This window comes from Pomacea canaliculata, linkage group LG11 (genome assembly GCF_003073045.1).
Source record: "Pomacea canaliculata isolate SZHN2017 linkage group LG11, ASM307304v1, whole genome shotgun sequence".
In the NCBI taxonomy this organism is placed as follows: domain Eukaryota; kingdom Metazoa; phylum Mollusca; class Gastropoda; order Architaenioglossa; family Ampullariidae; genus Pomacea; species Pomacea canaliculata.
The window spans coordinates 3,258,904-3,273,792 of record NC_037600.1 but is presented as its reverse complement, the minus strand read 5'-3'; the positions used below and the strand labels follow the sequence as shown (position 1 = coordinate 3,273,792).

At 41.5% G+C, this 14,889-nt stretch overlaps 1 protein-coding gene across 1 annotated transcript; it reads right to left on the bottom strand.

Annotated features, from left to right (window-relative positions):
* Positions 1-7,332: 7,332 nt before the first annotated feature.
* Positions 7,333-14,015, bottom strand: LOC112575329. Its single transcript, XM_025257101.1, has 11 exons — positions 13,956-14,015; positions 13,297-13,453; positions 12,927-13,038; positions 12,025-12,328; positions 11,496-11,732; positions 10,877-11,040; positions 10,385-10,544; positions 9,754-9,857; positions 8,889-9,138; positions 8,384-8,573; positions 7,333-7,945 (listed from the first exon to the last, which is right to left on the bottom strand). Exons 2-11 carry the CDS (start codon positions 13,443-13,445, stop codon positions 7,840-7,842), a joined length of 1,776 nt encoding a protein of 591 aa, XP_025112886.1. The 5' UTR covers positions 13,446-13,453; positions 13,956-14,015; the 3' UTR covers positions 7,333-7,839.
* Between the last annotated feature and the right edge of the window lie 874 nt (positions 14,016-14,889).

The window sequence follows — 14,889 nt, the reverse complement described above, 5'->3', positions numbered from 1 at the left end:
TATTATTTTTTTTCTTGTTTTTCGTTCGTTTTTTAAATTGTTTTTATCTTTTCCTGCCTTGTTCTATCTTGTTTTGCCCTGCTGTATCTCAAAAGTTTCCAATTAGGATAAGCATTACGACCTCGAACATTTGTTAAAAACAACAACAATAACAACTAAACACACACACACACACACACACACACACACACACACACACACACACACACACACACACACACAAGTAACATATGTACTTTTATAACGCATCTGCAAGAAATTTTGATTCAATCCTAGGATATAAGATGGACAGCAGACCTTTGCTCTTTATGATCTCTTACTGTTCAGACCCGATTCATTGTCCTCAGCGCAAGCCGAGGGCCCCGACTGCCATTCTGTAGACTCTCTGCTGCATTTTAATAGTCGGGCAACCGAGAAACCGTTAAAAATTTATACGACGCGCTCTTTGAAGGCCACGCTACCATGACAATGACCGCCGGTGGGACAAGGGGCAGCTCCACTGGGCACCAGCAAGGTATTCTGTTTCACGTCTGGCCACAACCAGCATCAGCATAACTGAGAAATGTAGCAGGAGAGAAAGAGGAGAACACACACACACACACACACACACACACACACACACACACACACACACACACACACACACACACACACACACACACACACACACACACACACGCACGCACGCACGCACGCACGCACGCACGCGCATTTTTTTCCAATTTTCCGACATTCTCTTTCTTTCACCATTTTTTTTTTATTAGTTCTCATTCTTTCTTTCTTTGATTGTAGGGCTTTACAAACACTCCTCACAGTAGTTACTGGTTAAAAGTTGGCGCACGAAAAAGAATCTGAGCTAAAAGAAGTTCATTTTGATGGTTCAGTCCTTCAAGATCAGTGCTTTGTCAGGTTTAGTCTGGTTCACTGTAAGTGAAAGGCCATGAGATCATTTGTATAATCATGATATGACAGAATGCTTAAATTATATATATTTTTAAACGTGGGGAAATTTAAAGGCATAACATCACACAGTCAAAATAGAGAGAGCACAGATAAAAATGTAAAAGTATTATGAGACATAAAGCAAAACTTCTGGTACAAGTAGGAAGTGAGGTTGTGACACAAGTTCACCTCTCGTATACAGTAGGAATTTAATTGTTTACATCTTTAGTTTTTTTTCTTGGTTGAACAGGACATACATATGATAATACTGGCCTTCTGTGTGTTGTTGTTTACATGTTTTGTTTGTTTCAATAAGTGAATTTCGTCATCGCCGATTAAAAAAAAAGCAAAAAAAACCCCCAAAACAAAACAAACAAACAACCCCCCACCAAAAAAAAAACCACCCAACAACAACAACAACAACAACAACAACAACAACAACAACAACAACAACAACAACAACAACAACAACAAAAAACAACAACAAAAAACAACAACAAAAAACAACAAAAATTAAAAACAACAACAGCAAAAAAAAAACAAAGCAAAAAAAAAAAACAAAAAACAAAATGCAAAACAAAACAACAACAACAACAACAACACCAACAGACAAGGGTATTAAAATTAATTTTACGACATGATCAAGTTTGGGAGTCGAATTTTTGTCACAGGCTCATGTTATGAAAGCAGTCTGCAGAACACCAGGACCTACTTGATATACAGGATATACTTGACTAGCAGATCGAAGATACCATAATAAACAGACTAGCATCGCCTGACCCAAAGCTTGCTGTAAGCTTCACTACGAAGATAAGATTTCGGCCCAACGCTGTCCATGGACTTCGGTGTGTTCCTCCATCCTTTGTGCTTTACTCTCCGGCTTAACTTTAACTTCCAAAGGGAATTCATTATTAAAAAGCAAGATAGTAACGATAACACTTAACTGGAAAAAATTTATCAAGCATGAACAAATAACAATTAAAAGCGTCACTACAATCTGCCTCAGAAAGAGGATGGAAAAAAAGGAAAGGTTTTCAGAATGTAAATGAGAAACATGAGCATCAAATTGTAAAACGAAAGCTTTCTGGAATAAAGACCCCCACACAGGGACGACAGCTGCACAATCAACAGGTCGGCAAAGATTTCGTAAACAAGTCATCTGTGCACCCGGATGGCACCTGACTGTGACGATTTTAATCGTCTGCTGCGCTCAGTGTTAGAGATTATGAGTGTTCAATGGGTGCGATAGTTGTGACATCGATTGCTATCAAACCCATCAGAAGATACACTGGATGGAACAAAAAGCAAATACAAATGTGACCAGGGGTGCTACTCCCTCCCCCAACACACACACACGTGATAAGGTGTAGGGGGGAGGGTTGAGAGGAAGCAGATGAACTGGGGAGCCAGAGGTGTCTTTATTGAGCGATCCTTTCCAGTTCTCAAAGATTGTTTTTAATGTTGTTCAATGATCTAGGTGCCGATTCCTAAGGTAATCAAAGATCGAACAGAAATAGCTCTCTCACACGCAGACAACTTTTTATTATCTTTTCTATTTTCAGGTTGCTTTAGACAACTTTGTACTAGTCATTTTTCTTACTTTAGACAACTCTCAAACAGGTTCCGATTTGGAAGGATAACTAGACAATGCCACAAATGTTGTCATTCGTCCCTTAACTGGTATTAGTCATTATGGGTAGGGAGTAGGTGGGTGAGAATATGGATAGACACAGCAGGTGACAATGCCCGCCACTCCAGCTTGTCTTGGACATGAAGACCAGTCCAGTCTTTGACCTTTGTAAGCCTTCCTGTAGCTTCCATGGCGTCGACATCAGGACCTTCGACAAAGTATCATGTCGGGTTACATTATTAATCAGATTAGCTCAAGCCACTTGACTGTTTTAAGAAGAGATTCTTGGTGTCCTACGTGTGTGGCCACCATGTTTTGTATCTTCGTTGGTTCTATGTTCTCTTTTTGCGAGATCCGAGCACCCTCTACAGGTCCTCGTTCTCGAATGTCTGGATTCTCCTCTCCAGGGGCCATGTTACCCACCCCTAAAGGGGGATCGGACTTCTGTTACAAATCAACTTTGGGCAAGTGTGACAAATAAACATAGCCAACTGTTACAAGCACACATAGTATAATTCTATAAATGAACATGACGAAGTGTTGCGAGAGAGCATCACGAAGTCAAGACTGCAAAAAGTTTCCGAAACATCGGCTGTTTGTTGCTGAGGTTACCTCTCACAAGAATGATCACGTGCTGTGACTGCTGTTATTACACTTTGTATTTCTGCATTTAATAACAGCCATATGAAATACTGTAATGATCACAGAGAAGGCTTCAAATAGCACACGATAAGCGGTCGTTAAAGCGAATTATGGATGAAAAAAATGCATAAAATATCTTCACAAAGAACATACACACACACTCGCTCTCTCTCTCTCTCACACACACAGAAGTTGATGGGCAGGGAGTAGGGAGAAAAGAGAGAAGAGGGAGGTACAAAGAGTGGCAAAGGATAATATATAGCATGCAGCTGTTAAAGAAAGCACCAGTGAAGCCCACAGCTTGGTGGCGGACAAAAGGCCAACAAAGGAAGGTGCGTGGACGGAACCAAAGGATTCGAAGTTTACGATTGAAATTAAGATCAAAATTATGATAAGAATGAATTCAAGCAGCAGTAAACACAGCTTTTGAGCGAGAGAAGGGAATGGAAAAATAACATTGGCTGAGAGAGTGCTCAGAGAGAGAGACAAAGACAGAGAGGGGAAGACAAAACATTATAATGATTTTTAATCTTCCACATAAGCTCAAACAGTGATAATAAATAGGAAAGAAAATATCATGAAGCAGCTTCTTCAAATACTTCACAAAATTTTATGACCAAGTTCTTCATATTTTTCTTAGCTTGAGAGACAAGCGATTAATTATCTGCAAGGTAAAAAGTAAAAGGTTTCATTGCCTCGAGGGTATATTTTGTTCAGATGCCCCAACTTGTTCGCTCTGTCTATTCCACCTACCGCGCGTCTCCCTTTCAACTTGCCTCCAGTCATCACTTTCTTCCAGTGTGGTGAAGCGAGAGGGTTTGTAGCACATCAATGGCAGTTAAGTCTTCCATTAATTAACTTCTGTAATACTGACATTACAGGCAACAGATGTGTTTTCGCTGCTCACTCAACCTTTCGCTTCACTTGGCACCTGCGCATGCGCCGTCACGCACAACTAGTGTCGATCATTCGCATGGCCTCTGCTCACATAACCTGTTCATGCGACGCCACTGCACACGTGCACGCTTCAGATATGCTTTTGACCAAACTGACAGTGTGACCTATTCAAAAAAAAACAAAAAACAAAAAAAACACAAAAAAACAAAAAAAAACAAAACAAAACAAAACAAAAAAAAAACAAACAAAAAAAAAACAACAAAAAAACAAAAAAAACAACAACAAAAAATAAAAAAAACCAGAACCGTGACGACGATACCCGTCCAGATGAACGCTTACCTCCCCACCCACGCACCCCGTTCGCCAGGCTCGTTCAGCCTACTAAAGCGAGGCGAACTTGTAGCACTTTTAACGGAAACCAGTCTTGTGTTAATTAACTTATCTACTATTGACATTAAAGGCAACAGATGTGTCCTGGCTGCTCACACAATATGTCACCACGCTCGGCTTCACCGCGTGGGTCGACTTGTACACAATGACGATCATTGTCGTGTGTTGGAAGCACCTGAACATGCGACCCGTCACTGCACACCTGCCCAGACGAGCATGTTGACAAAAGATTATGTCCAAACACCGTTGACAACTGTAGCTTCCCAGATAAACACATCCGACAGTAGAGTTTTAGGTGTGGTCTTGCTTGGAGTGAAGACGAGCGCCATCAAGTGTACGTACGATCCCAGAGAAAGGGGTATGGATGGTCGATGGAAGAGAAATTTCTAGACCTCGTATGCAAAAAGCTCAGATTGGACTATAGTCACGATGGAGCTTGAAAATTCTGATGCAGGGACCCCTTTGCAGAAGGTATGGTACGAGAACCGGATACCGGGGGCCCCTGCACGAGAATTTTCCTTCAGTATTGTGACGATCGTCCCAGAAATCCACTGGTAGGTGGAACGGCAAGGTGAAAGAAATGTCCCAGCTGTTTTTTAAACTTAGATAATTTTACCTACGACTATTACACCTTGAATAGCATGCACTAACTTATAAGTCTTGTCGGTATAGTGAATGTCAAGGGAATAATTGAAAGCATGGTCTTGCTTAGCTCACGGTGTCCAGGTCAATGACTTCTTGCCATCGAAGTTTTTCAAGCTTGCTCCCTTTACGAGGACATTTATAGTAAAAAAAAAAAAACCAACTAAACAACATCAGCAGCCTAGAACACCTTTTTGCATAATCTGGTCTTGTTTGGTCATGTGGCTCGGTACGACACCCTGAGTTCGTCCTTCCAGGAACCTTTGAGGGAAGTCGATGGCGAGTTGGACAAAGGAAGAACTGGTGCGAACGTTGACATTCAGTTCGACCATCTTCACACACTCGCGACCAACGAACTTTTTGACCTACATCTTTATTTCCTTTGTGTTTCTTTGGCCATTAACCCAGCCCTGGGTGCACTGCACTGGTGGACGTGCATCATTGACTCTGTGTCACGCCTCGTCACAAAAATGGCGAGGGGTCCAATAAATCTGTCAGTGCCTCTAACATTGTCAATGATGGCTGTCACATTTATTAGCACCAGGTTGGCACCTTACGGAGCATGGGTAGAACATGGTCGTATTCAGTCAATCGTATCATGGAAAGTGTGTAGGTGTTTACTGTTTATCGGCAGGAATGGAAGGGGCGTTAATATACAGGAGCCACCATCAACGGACGGGACACGTTCAAAAAATTCTCATCCGCTTGGAGTTTAAAGAAAGGTTTCGGATACTGGCCCACTGAGTGGAGCTGGTAGATGTATTCCTTTTTTTAAAAATATATTATCAAAAAAAAAAAAAGGTTTAATCAAACTGCGTTAAATAAAGGTTAACTTTTTCCGACTTTCTCTCCTTCTGGTATCCACCGTGCTGTGGAGCAAATCAGTACACCTTCCATTTTCTTTTCCCTTATACTAATAAGTTCCTTTTTGTTTCTTTCAAGGTTCATTAAATTCTTTTTCATTCAGACTTCCTTCATTCAGTCTTCAATCTGTGTAATTACTTTTTCTAATATTTTCTCACTTGTAGAAGTTATTGTGTTTGCTCTGATTTTCATTATCATACTGTCTAGAAAGGTCTGAACAAACTGTAATTTCATCAAAGGAATATTTCTCAGAGTATTCCTTCCTCATCGAAGGGCTGAGTATTCTTCTGTCACTTCTCTAATAACGTTATTTGTTTGAGTTAGATAATTTTTAATCCTTTAAATTTGATGAATATATTTCTGGGTTGAGCTTGAGAGAGAGATCCTAATGATTCGTCTTGAAGTTTGGCGCCTACCCAGTCACAGACAACCGTCCTCACCCCGCCAGTCACGCGAACGTTGTGCGTGACATGGAGCCTCGCGCGGGGCGCCCTGGGATGCGGCTCCTGGCTGATGACGTCAGTGCACATGACAAGCTGAGCATGGGCAATGACGGCACTTCGCTGGCGGTGGACATCCGGGCGACTAGTTTGAGAGCGAGACTACAAGACTCGGCTAATTGTTTGACCGATCGGCGAATATTTACTCTGCGACGAAATCACGTAAATGGACGACGGGATGTCACGTGGGACTGTACGTGAAGACATCTTGGTTAGACACACACACACACGCACACACAGAGCCTTAAAGTCGGACAGATAATTCTTTTTGACAAACTTCTTAACAATTGTGATACAGAAATTTTGTCGATCATGTCCGATCATGTTTCGGACAGAAAAGCCTTTCCACTTGTTAATTTTCTACAAGGGATAATTAAGGGAGAGAAGCCAGAAAGTTCAAAGAAAACCTCGACAGCTAAAAAGTAAAAAAAAAAAAAAAGTTACTGCCGTAATGATTTGAAGAAAATATTTTGTCTCCACACCACGGGACTGGCCCAATGTCTCATGTTCTACTTCCATCCTCACTCACACCTGTGTTTTTGTGCGTCTCACAATACCTGTATGTCTAGATGTCGTGGCATTATGTCCCCTGCAGGTGTAGACCTCACTAAGGTGTTCTAAAGATGTCACTAAGGTGTGTGAGCAGGTTCACATGTGTACGTCTAGGTGTCACCAAGGTGTGGTTATGTACTCATGTATATATTTAAATCTCATTAAGGTGTGTAATACTATGCACGTCAGTATATGCATTCACACAGAACAAATGCAGCAAAGAAAAATAATCACCAAGTCAAATATAAAATTATGCACAAAGATACCTGCGGGTTAGCAAAACATACAGATTTTATTGGTTTTTACAAAAAAATACTTTGATGAATTTTTGATTATAATTTTTCAGAGAAGCCTACAGAAATCAGCTTCCATTAGTACTTCAGACGTCAGTCCTGAAGAGAAATAAGAGAAATAATATCTTAACTTCTTTCCAAAACCCCAGGTGAAACACGCAGTGTTGAAAGACTTGTATCCCCAAAACAGAAAAATATCTTTCACGAATCAGAAAGCAAATGTTTTGAAGAAAACAATTTTGAAAAGTTGTGAAAAAAATCTATTTTATTTGTTCAGGGTTCCCGACTGGTTATTGCTCGGACCTGTTGCGAGCAGAGAGTAAATATTTCGGTAGCTTCCCCCTTTAAACAGTCCTGCTTAAAGTTTGCACAACTGTCCATATTTAAGAAAATTCGGACTATTTAAAGCCGCGAGAACAGAGCTACTCTAGGGATGATGGGTCCTTTAAGTTTCGTATCTTTTCGTTGCCTGCAGTCGTTGGTGGTGTTAGCGACGTCGTGGCCACGAGCAGGCGTAGTTGACCTGGTTCCACACCAAACCTGCGGGACACGACATCAGGAAGGTCTTGCCAAACGCATCACATTGGATAAACCTGCAAAAAGGACAAGGTCGACAGGTAAACAATGTTTGGGACGTAGTCAAGACAAAACTCTATTGAAATCGGAGGTGTGACACTATTCTCTTCTTCTACTATGCAAAATTATAATAATCATAATAATAATAATAATAATAATAATAATAATAATAATAATAATAATAATAATAATAATAATAATAATAATAATAATAATAATAATTTAGGACTTGAATAACCTCTTAAGCTCAAAGCATTTACAAAGTCAAAGCCAAGAAAACTTTTATGTTACTGACTCCCGTGATCCTGCATTCTTTATGTTTTGCCCAAGAGAATATGCGGTAGTCATACAAATATCAACATTAAAGTTACAAACTGACAAAAGAAAGTGTTAAAAGTATCTACAAATATATTGCATTGTTTGTGCATCTGACTGTTGACAATCAGCTCACGTACTTGCTGATGTCCAACGTGTAGGGGAAGTAGAACCGTTGAGCTGCGATATTTTCTGGGGTGCAGGGACTCGGGTAGCAGCCCGGCAGACCAGAGTCCGTGGGTGGTTTGGTCGTCGTTGGAGGTAGGGTCGTCGTTGGCCGTTGGGTCGTCGTTGGCCGTTGGGTCGTCGTTGGTGGACGTGTAGTTGGTGCTGTGCACAGATGAGGGCAGGATGTTAGTAATGGGTTCTGGGAGATCACGTGATGAGGTTTCATAGCGATGTCATCATTGACTGAGCAGTATACGTGTGAAGTAGTGGTGAAGAGTGAGAGTGAACGTGAGATGTGTGTGTGTGTGCCGGGTAGGATTACCTGTGAATCATATATGAATATGTGTTCGTAAAGGTGTAAATTTGTATGTGTGTGAAATCTTATTTTCCCTCTTTTCTATCCCCTCCCATCACCACCTCCCTCTAATGACAACTCCTTCAGTTCCCAAACTCAGTGGAAAAAAAGCGACTCATTACGCGGGTTGGGCTTGGAACCGACAGTGTAGTTGTAGCCATCGCAGTTCTTCTCCGCAGCCTCCTGTCGGCTGAGACGTCTGGCAATGAGTCTGACGTACATCCTCCCTGACCCCGACGATCGTGACCCTATGCCTAAACGAGCGGGCTGCCTGTGCACCGCCTTCTTGAACTCGTCATAAAGGGCAGGACCAGGGTTCGAGTTCTTGTAGGACACATAGGCGTCCACCTCGCCACAATCCACGTCGACCTCCTGTGGAGCAGAGAAATAACGGATTTTAAATTCTTTTCACCGGTTAAATGTTGTGAAATAGCTTGATTTATTTCAAAACAGATTTTCAAGCTGGTTTTCTTGTTTATATGTTCTTCTTGCTTTGTGTATGCTACCTAACGGGTGGGGCGTCCAGACTAAATGACTGTGGAGGACTGTAGCGTACGAAGAAATTTACTTCAGGTAGCTTACGGGGTGATAAGTAATAAATATCAAAACTATTAGAAATCAGACAGGTATTGATAACTGCTGCTTGACACACTTCTTTGTAATTGTGATACAGAAATTTTATCAATCATATCCGTTCATTTTTCTGACAAAAAAGCATGTAAGAGAAAATTAATGAAAGTCGGTGGCAAAATTTTTGAAGATGAAAAAAGTTTAATTTATATTCCTATCATTAGATGAATAACAAACACACACACACACACACACACACACACACGCATGCACATGCACCCAGTTATATAAACACAGAATGCATATAGACACGTGCAAACAAACAAGTAAACGTTTGAAATATAAGTAATTTTACTAGTTCACACGGAGGAAAAAAAAAGGCAAACATACCAGTATATAATAAGCAACTTTACTTACAACGTGTTCGTCTTGTCCTGGCTCTTCAGTCTCGATGGTGTCGTCACTGCCTTCCTCGGGGATTTTACCCTCAACTTCTTCATCAGGGGGGATCACAATTGTGGCTGTTTATAGCAGAAATTGGCGCACACAGGTACCCGCATGCACACACCATCAGACATGAATAAACATGGACAAGGTTTTTATAAGAAATAATCAGGTGGGGCTTATTCTTAAAATCTGAAGGTCCAGAGTTTTTCTACCCTGCATTATTAAGTGTGAACAATTTTTCACGATTACTCCCTTGCTATAAAGACAACATTTTAAGAAAACGGAATCCAAGTTGACAATAATCAGCAATTAAAAAAATTAAAAGATTTGATGAACTGACAATACATGAGGTATAGATAACACGTGGTGGGGTGGTGAAGCGAATGGGTAGGCTGGTTCGATATCAGCGTTTTCCAGTGTATTTTCTCTAGTTTACCTAGCTGTTCATTAGGGGTAGCGGGCCTGTACAGAAGATAATCACCTATTGCAGTTTGTTTTGTAAACAACCGCAGGGTTAGGGACTAGGTATTTTAAACATCAATTACACGGTTAGGTTTGGGGTGGAGGGGAGACGCGGGCCTCGATATTGGGAGTTGCTGACCTTCGCACGTGCTTTTCTGGATCTCGGTGAGAATGGCGGTGATGTAAGAGAACTTGTCGAGGGTGAAGACGTGTGAACAGACAGGCTGCGAGGCGACAGCTTGGAGCTCGGGCAAGTAGTAGCCCCCGATACCCACGGCGTAGATGATGGAGCCCTCTTCCTGCACACACACACACAGTTTGGTATATGGTTTTTTGATTTACATTTTGTCAACAACGCCGAAGCTCTTTGACCTTAAGGCTTAGTGCCTTCGACTTCAGAGAAGAAAAACCATCCCTTCCAGTGGAGGAGAAAGAAGTGTGTGTGTGTGAGAGAGTGGTTGTAGTGAGCAGCGCTCATCACTTCCCTCAGGGTATTGCTCAATAGGCAGAAACCAAAAGATACTTTCATAACCAAAGCCAGTTTCTTTAACAGTTGTTGCAGTCTTTTGGAGAGTGATAGTATTAAGGTCTTCTTACCTTTCACGGAGTGATAGTACTTGGGTCTTCTTACCTTTAGAAGCCGTGCGGAGTTGGCCGTGTTGGTCATGCTTGAAGACATCCCGTCTGTCAGGAGGATGGTGACCCGTCTAACCCCAGAGCGGGCTCCGTTGGCAGATGCGAACAGCTGAGTCCTTGTCAAGTTCAAGGCTTGAAACGTGCTAGTCCCGCTGCCCACTTCACAAACATACATTTCGTGAAGTTTTTAATCTTTGGCAAAACGAATGGTCACCTAAATAAATATGGGAAACGAGTGTTGATTACAGCTGAGAAGACAAGAGCAGTTTACGGAAAACCAGCATCCCAACCAAGAAAGAAATAATAATAATAATAATTGTGATAATGTTAATAATGAGAAATAACTCTATCTCCTCCCAGTGTGTGTGTGTGCGCGCGGTTAAGGTTCATGTACTCATCTGATTGATAGTAATCCTAGTGGCTATCGTGGTAGTCTACGATCTAACTGTGAAGCAGAAGCTCTCTGATCTTTTCACACCTCTGCCTGACCACCCAGCAGCTTTTCTGCAGAAAAGAAGTTAACTGATTTTTTGGGGGAAGCTAAATATGGCTGAAGGAGAAGGTCGTCCATCCGTGTCCAAACACGATGAACCACTGTACAATATTCCACTTACTGTACTGCGTCGCCAAGATGGCTTTGGCCAGAGCCGCGGAGCTGCTGTGGTCTTTCAGGTACATTTCCACACGTGCGGTTGAAGAAAAGACCACCATGCCCACCCGAGCCTCGTCCACGCCAACAGGTAGCGCCTGACTGACGGCGGCGGCGAACTGCAAGGTGAGGGTAAAATCCTCGCGGCTGACGCTACCCGAGGAGTCCATTACAAACGCGACGTCCATCTTGCCACGGCACTCTGCGCATGCGTAATGGCCATAGTCATAACGCGCAAGCATTTATGCAAGAAAGAGAATTAATTATTTCAACAGTATTATGCGAGGACAGACAAATAGAACGCTGTCAAAAAATAAGGGTAACTGAGGCAGAATCCTTCAATGTCCTCACTATTTTTATCAATATATTTTTATCTAAGTTTTTTTTTTGGTCCGAGGAACAAAAACGGGATGAAATTTCCCAAATCTTTCTTCTTTTCCGGTTAGACAAATATGGTTTATTATAGATCATCTGTACACTAAAGCATCACTTACTTAGGTCAGTGGCGTTAGAAGCGCCTTGCGAGAACAGAAGAGAAGAGGAACCCGGTCGGTAGAGTGTAGACCAGATGCTGGCTTGACCTTCAACCTCGCCCGGCATCTGCTGGGAGGTTTTCCTCAGCTGCAGCAACATGTAGAGGGCGCTGGCCACTCCCGAGTACAAGGGCTTGCGCAGGTCGGACCACGTGACTTTCGTCCATTCCAGGTTCTGGAACTGGCTACTGGCACGCAGGAGGGAGCACTCTGTGCTGATGTAGCTTGGGCAGGTCTGGGTGGCTTTGAACATGTTTTCGTCCACCTGAGGCCAGTGAGATCAAGATGTAAGATCGGATTGAAGAATCGTCTTCACTTTACAGATTTCATTTCTTTGAGATGAGCTGCTTGAAGTTGGGCTAACGACTGGTATTTCAGTTGCCATGGTTGTTACAAGTTGCATTAATGTATAAAATAAGGCAGGCAAAAGATTTGACCTAAATGCCATGATGTCTATATTTAATAGCTAAGTCAGGGACAGAAGATTCCTTAAAAAAATTATGTTGTGATTTAGTAAAGTTCATTCATACCCATACCGATATTAAAACAAACACATATACACCTGTGATCACGCATACATCCATAAACACATACATATGCATACAAGCACACACACTCACATACATACGTGCGTGTGTATAAAGCTCGGTTGATCTCTATTATATATAATATATAATAAACTTATATAATATATAATAAACTTATATATATATATAAATCATTTAGAACCGTCATTTATCTGTCCATCCAGCTAACCGTTGGATAATTTAATAAACAGAAATAAATTTGAGTTACCAAGAAGAAACCGAAGCCAAAACTGTGATTAAAATAGCGTAAAACATTAAATTACAATGACAGATCACCTTCCAGATGCCACCATTGTAGCTAGTGCTGTAAGTGTCGTAAAGAGTGCCGTCCCTTGTTTCCACGTACGCCAGGCGGCGCATGAAGAGGCGATCGTCGGAAAAGATGCAGCTGGAGAGAGAGAACAGAAGTCACTCTTCATTATTTGCACTGGTACAGTGTCTCGGGTGAAGAAGAAGAAGAAGAAGAAGAAGAAGAAGAAGAAGAAGAAGAACAACAACAACAACAACAACAACAACAACAACACCACCACCACCAACAACAACCAAAAATATCCCACTGAGAACTTTGTACACCGAGAGTAAATGATCTATACAAGTATATACTACATATACAGTACTATATCAAGATCTCATTCTGCAATCTTACTTTTCTCGCAGTTTTCCGAGAACGGCGTCAACAACATCTTTGCCTCCCGCTCCCTCCTGTAACGTCATATCCGTTGTGCTCGCACAGCTCTCGCTGAACAACATGGCTGCCGGCAAGACGCATAGCAGCAGGAACGTTAACTGCCCCATCTTGTTCTCTGAAACAAAGCCCGTCAGATAATCTCCCCCTTGGCGGAACTCAGCAGCTGCATCCATCTATTCCTGAAAGTCCGAACATGCTGACCATCTCAACCATGACCGAAAACACACACACACACAAACTCACACACACACACAAACTCACTCACACACACAAACTCACACACACACACACAGAGACACGGACATGCCTTCCATTGTACTGTCAGTTTTAGATGAGGATATAAATGAATGAATGAATGAGCGCAGATGATGAAAAAAAAAACTATTTTCTACCAGGCAGTCTTAGTACTGCTTATTTAATTTGACCCGTTTACTTGCAGTTTCCATCGACTTATCAACAAGAATAAGGAAATTAAAAAATAAAATAAAAATAACTTTAATAGTGAAATGATCCCAAAGAAGTAAATAATTAATCAGATGAGATCCCATGCAAAGGAATGACCAATCGGACGGACACACACGCAATACAACTGGCTGTTACATGGAATGAAAACTCACCCTGTCCGTGTTGGAATGGTTCGCGCAAACACCCTTTGTCGCAGTCCTAATTGCTGCTCTAATCTCTCTCTCTAGATACGTATATATATACACCCCTTTCTCACAAAAAAACCAGTTGACCCGTATGATCATTATATTGTAAAACTATCAGTTAAGTCAAATATTTATGAGTTTATAGTTGGGTCTTAATGCATGTCAAAATGACGAAGCGAGTTTTTTTATGTAAGAAAATTGAGCTTCGTGGGTGGTGGTGGAGGTGTTGGTGGTGGTGTTGTCTGGTAGGAGATGGTGGAGAACAGGTGAGTCACTCAGCAGGTCATAACGTGTTCCTTGTTCGCGAGTGCACGTACACCATCACACCCACACACCCACACACACTCACATACACATAAATACTTACAATTTCTAGCGTGCTTGCATGACAAATCTTCACACAGACGAAATATACTTTTGTTATCGAGACGTTTTAAGCTGTTTGGTTTTAACAACCAAACATTTTTGGGGGCAATATTTTTTTTCTTCTTTTTTAAATCTTAAAAAATTCATTCCCGTTTTTGATCTTTGAGGTAACTGGGATCAGACACGTTTCAAACATGTTCCTGCAATATAAACTAGTCAAAAACTCTGTATGAGTGTAATATAAGTTAAGCTGTCGAGAGAAGTGTTCAGCCCTTGAACCTCAAGTTGTTGCTGACCTCATACGCTCCAAATAATAAATGTAGCGCATTCAGTTTGCGCAGACACACACACCTACACATACACAAATATATATAATTATATACACACGCTCATACGCACAGAAAGTTGAATAACTGTCGGGGAAGCGGATGGAGTAAGACAGAAAAACGAAGATAATAGAGATTCGACTTTATTTAGCGCAGCAGTATATTCCAATCGCATGCAATATGTAATTATGCTTAAACATAAACAGATA

Coding starts and splice junctions, on each gene's coding strand:
- LOC112575329 (XM_025257101.1), bottom strand. CDS start 13,445: ATGGGGCAGTTAACGTTCCTGCTGCTATGCGTCTTGCCGGCAGCCATG. Junction 10,545..10,876: donor ACTCCGCACGGCTTCTAAAG/GTAAGAAGACCC, acceptor GTGTGTGTGCAG/GAAGAGGGCTCCATCATCTA. Junction 8,574..8,888: donor CGGTTCCAAGCCCAACCCGC/GTAATGAGTCGC, acceptor ATCTGTGCACAG/CACCAACTACACGTCCACCA.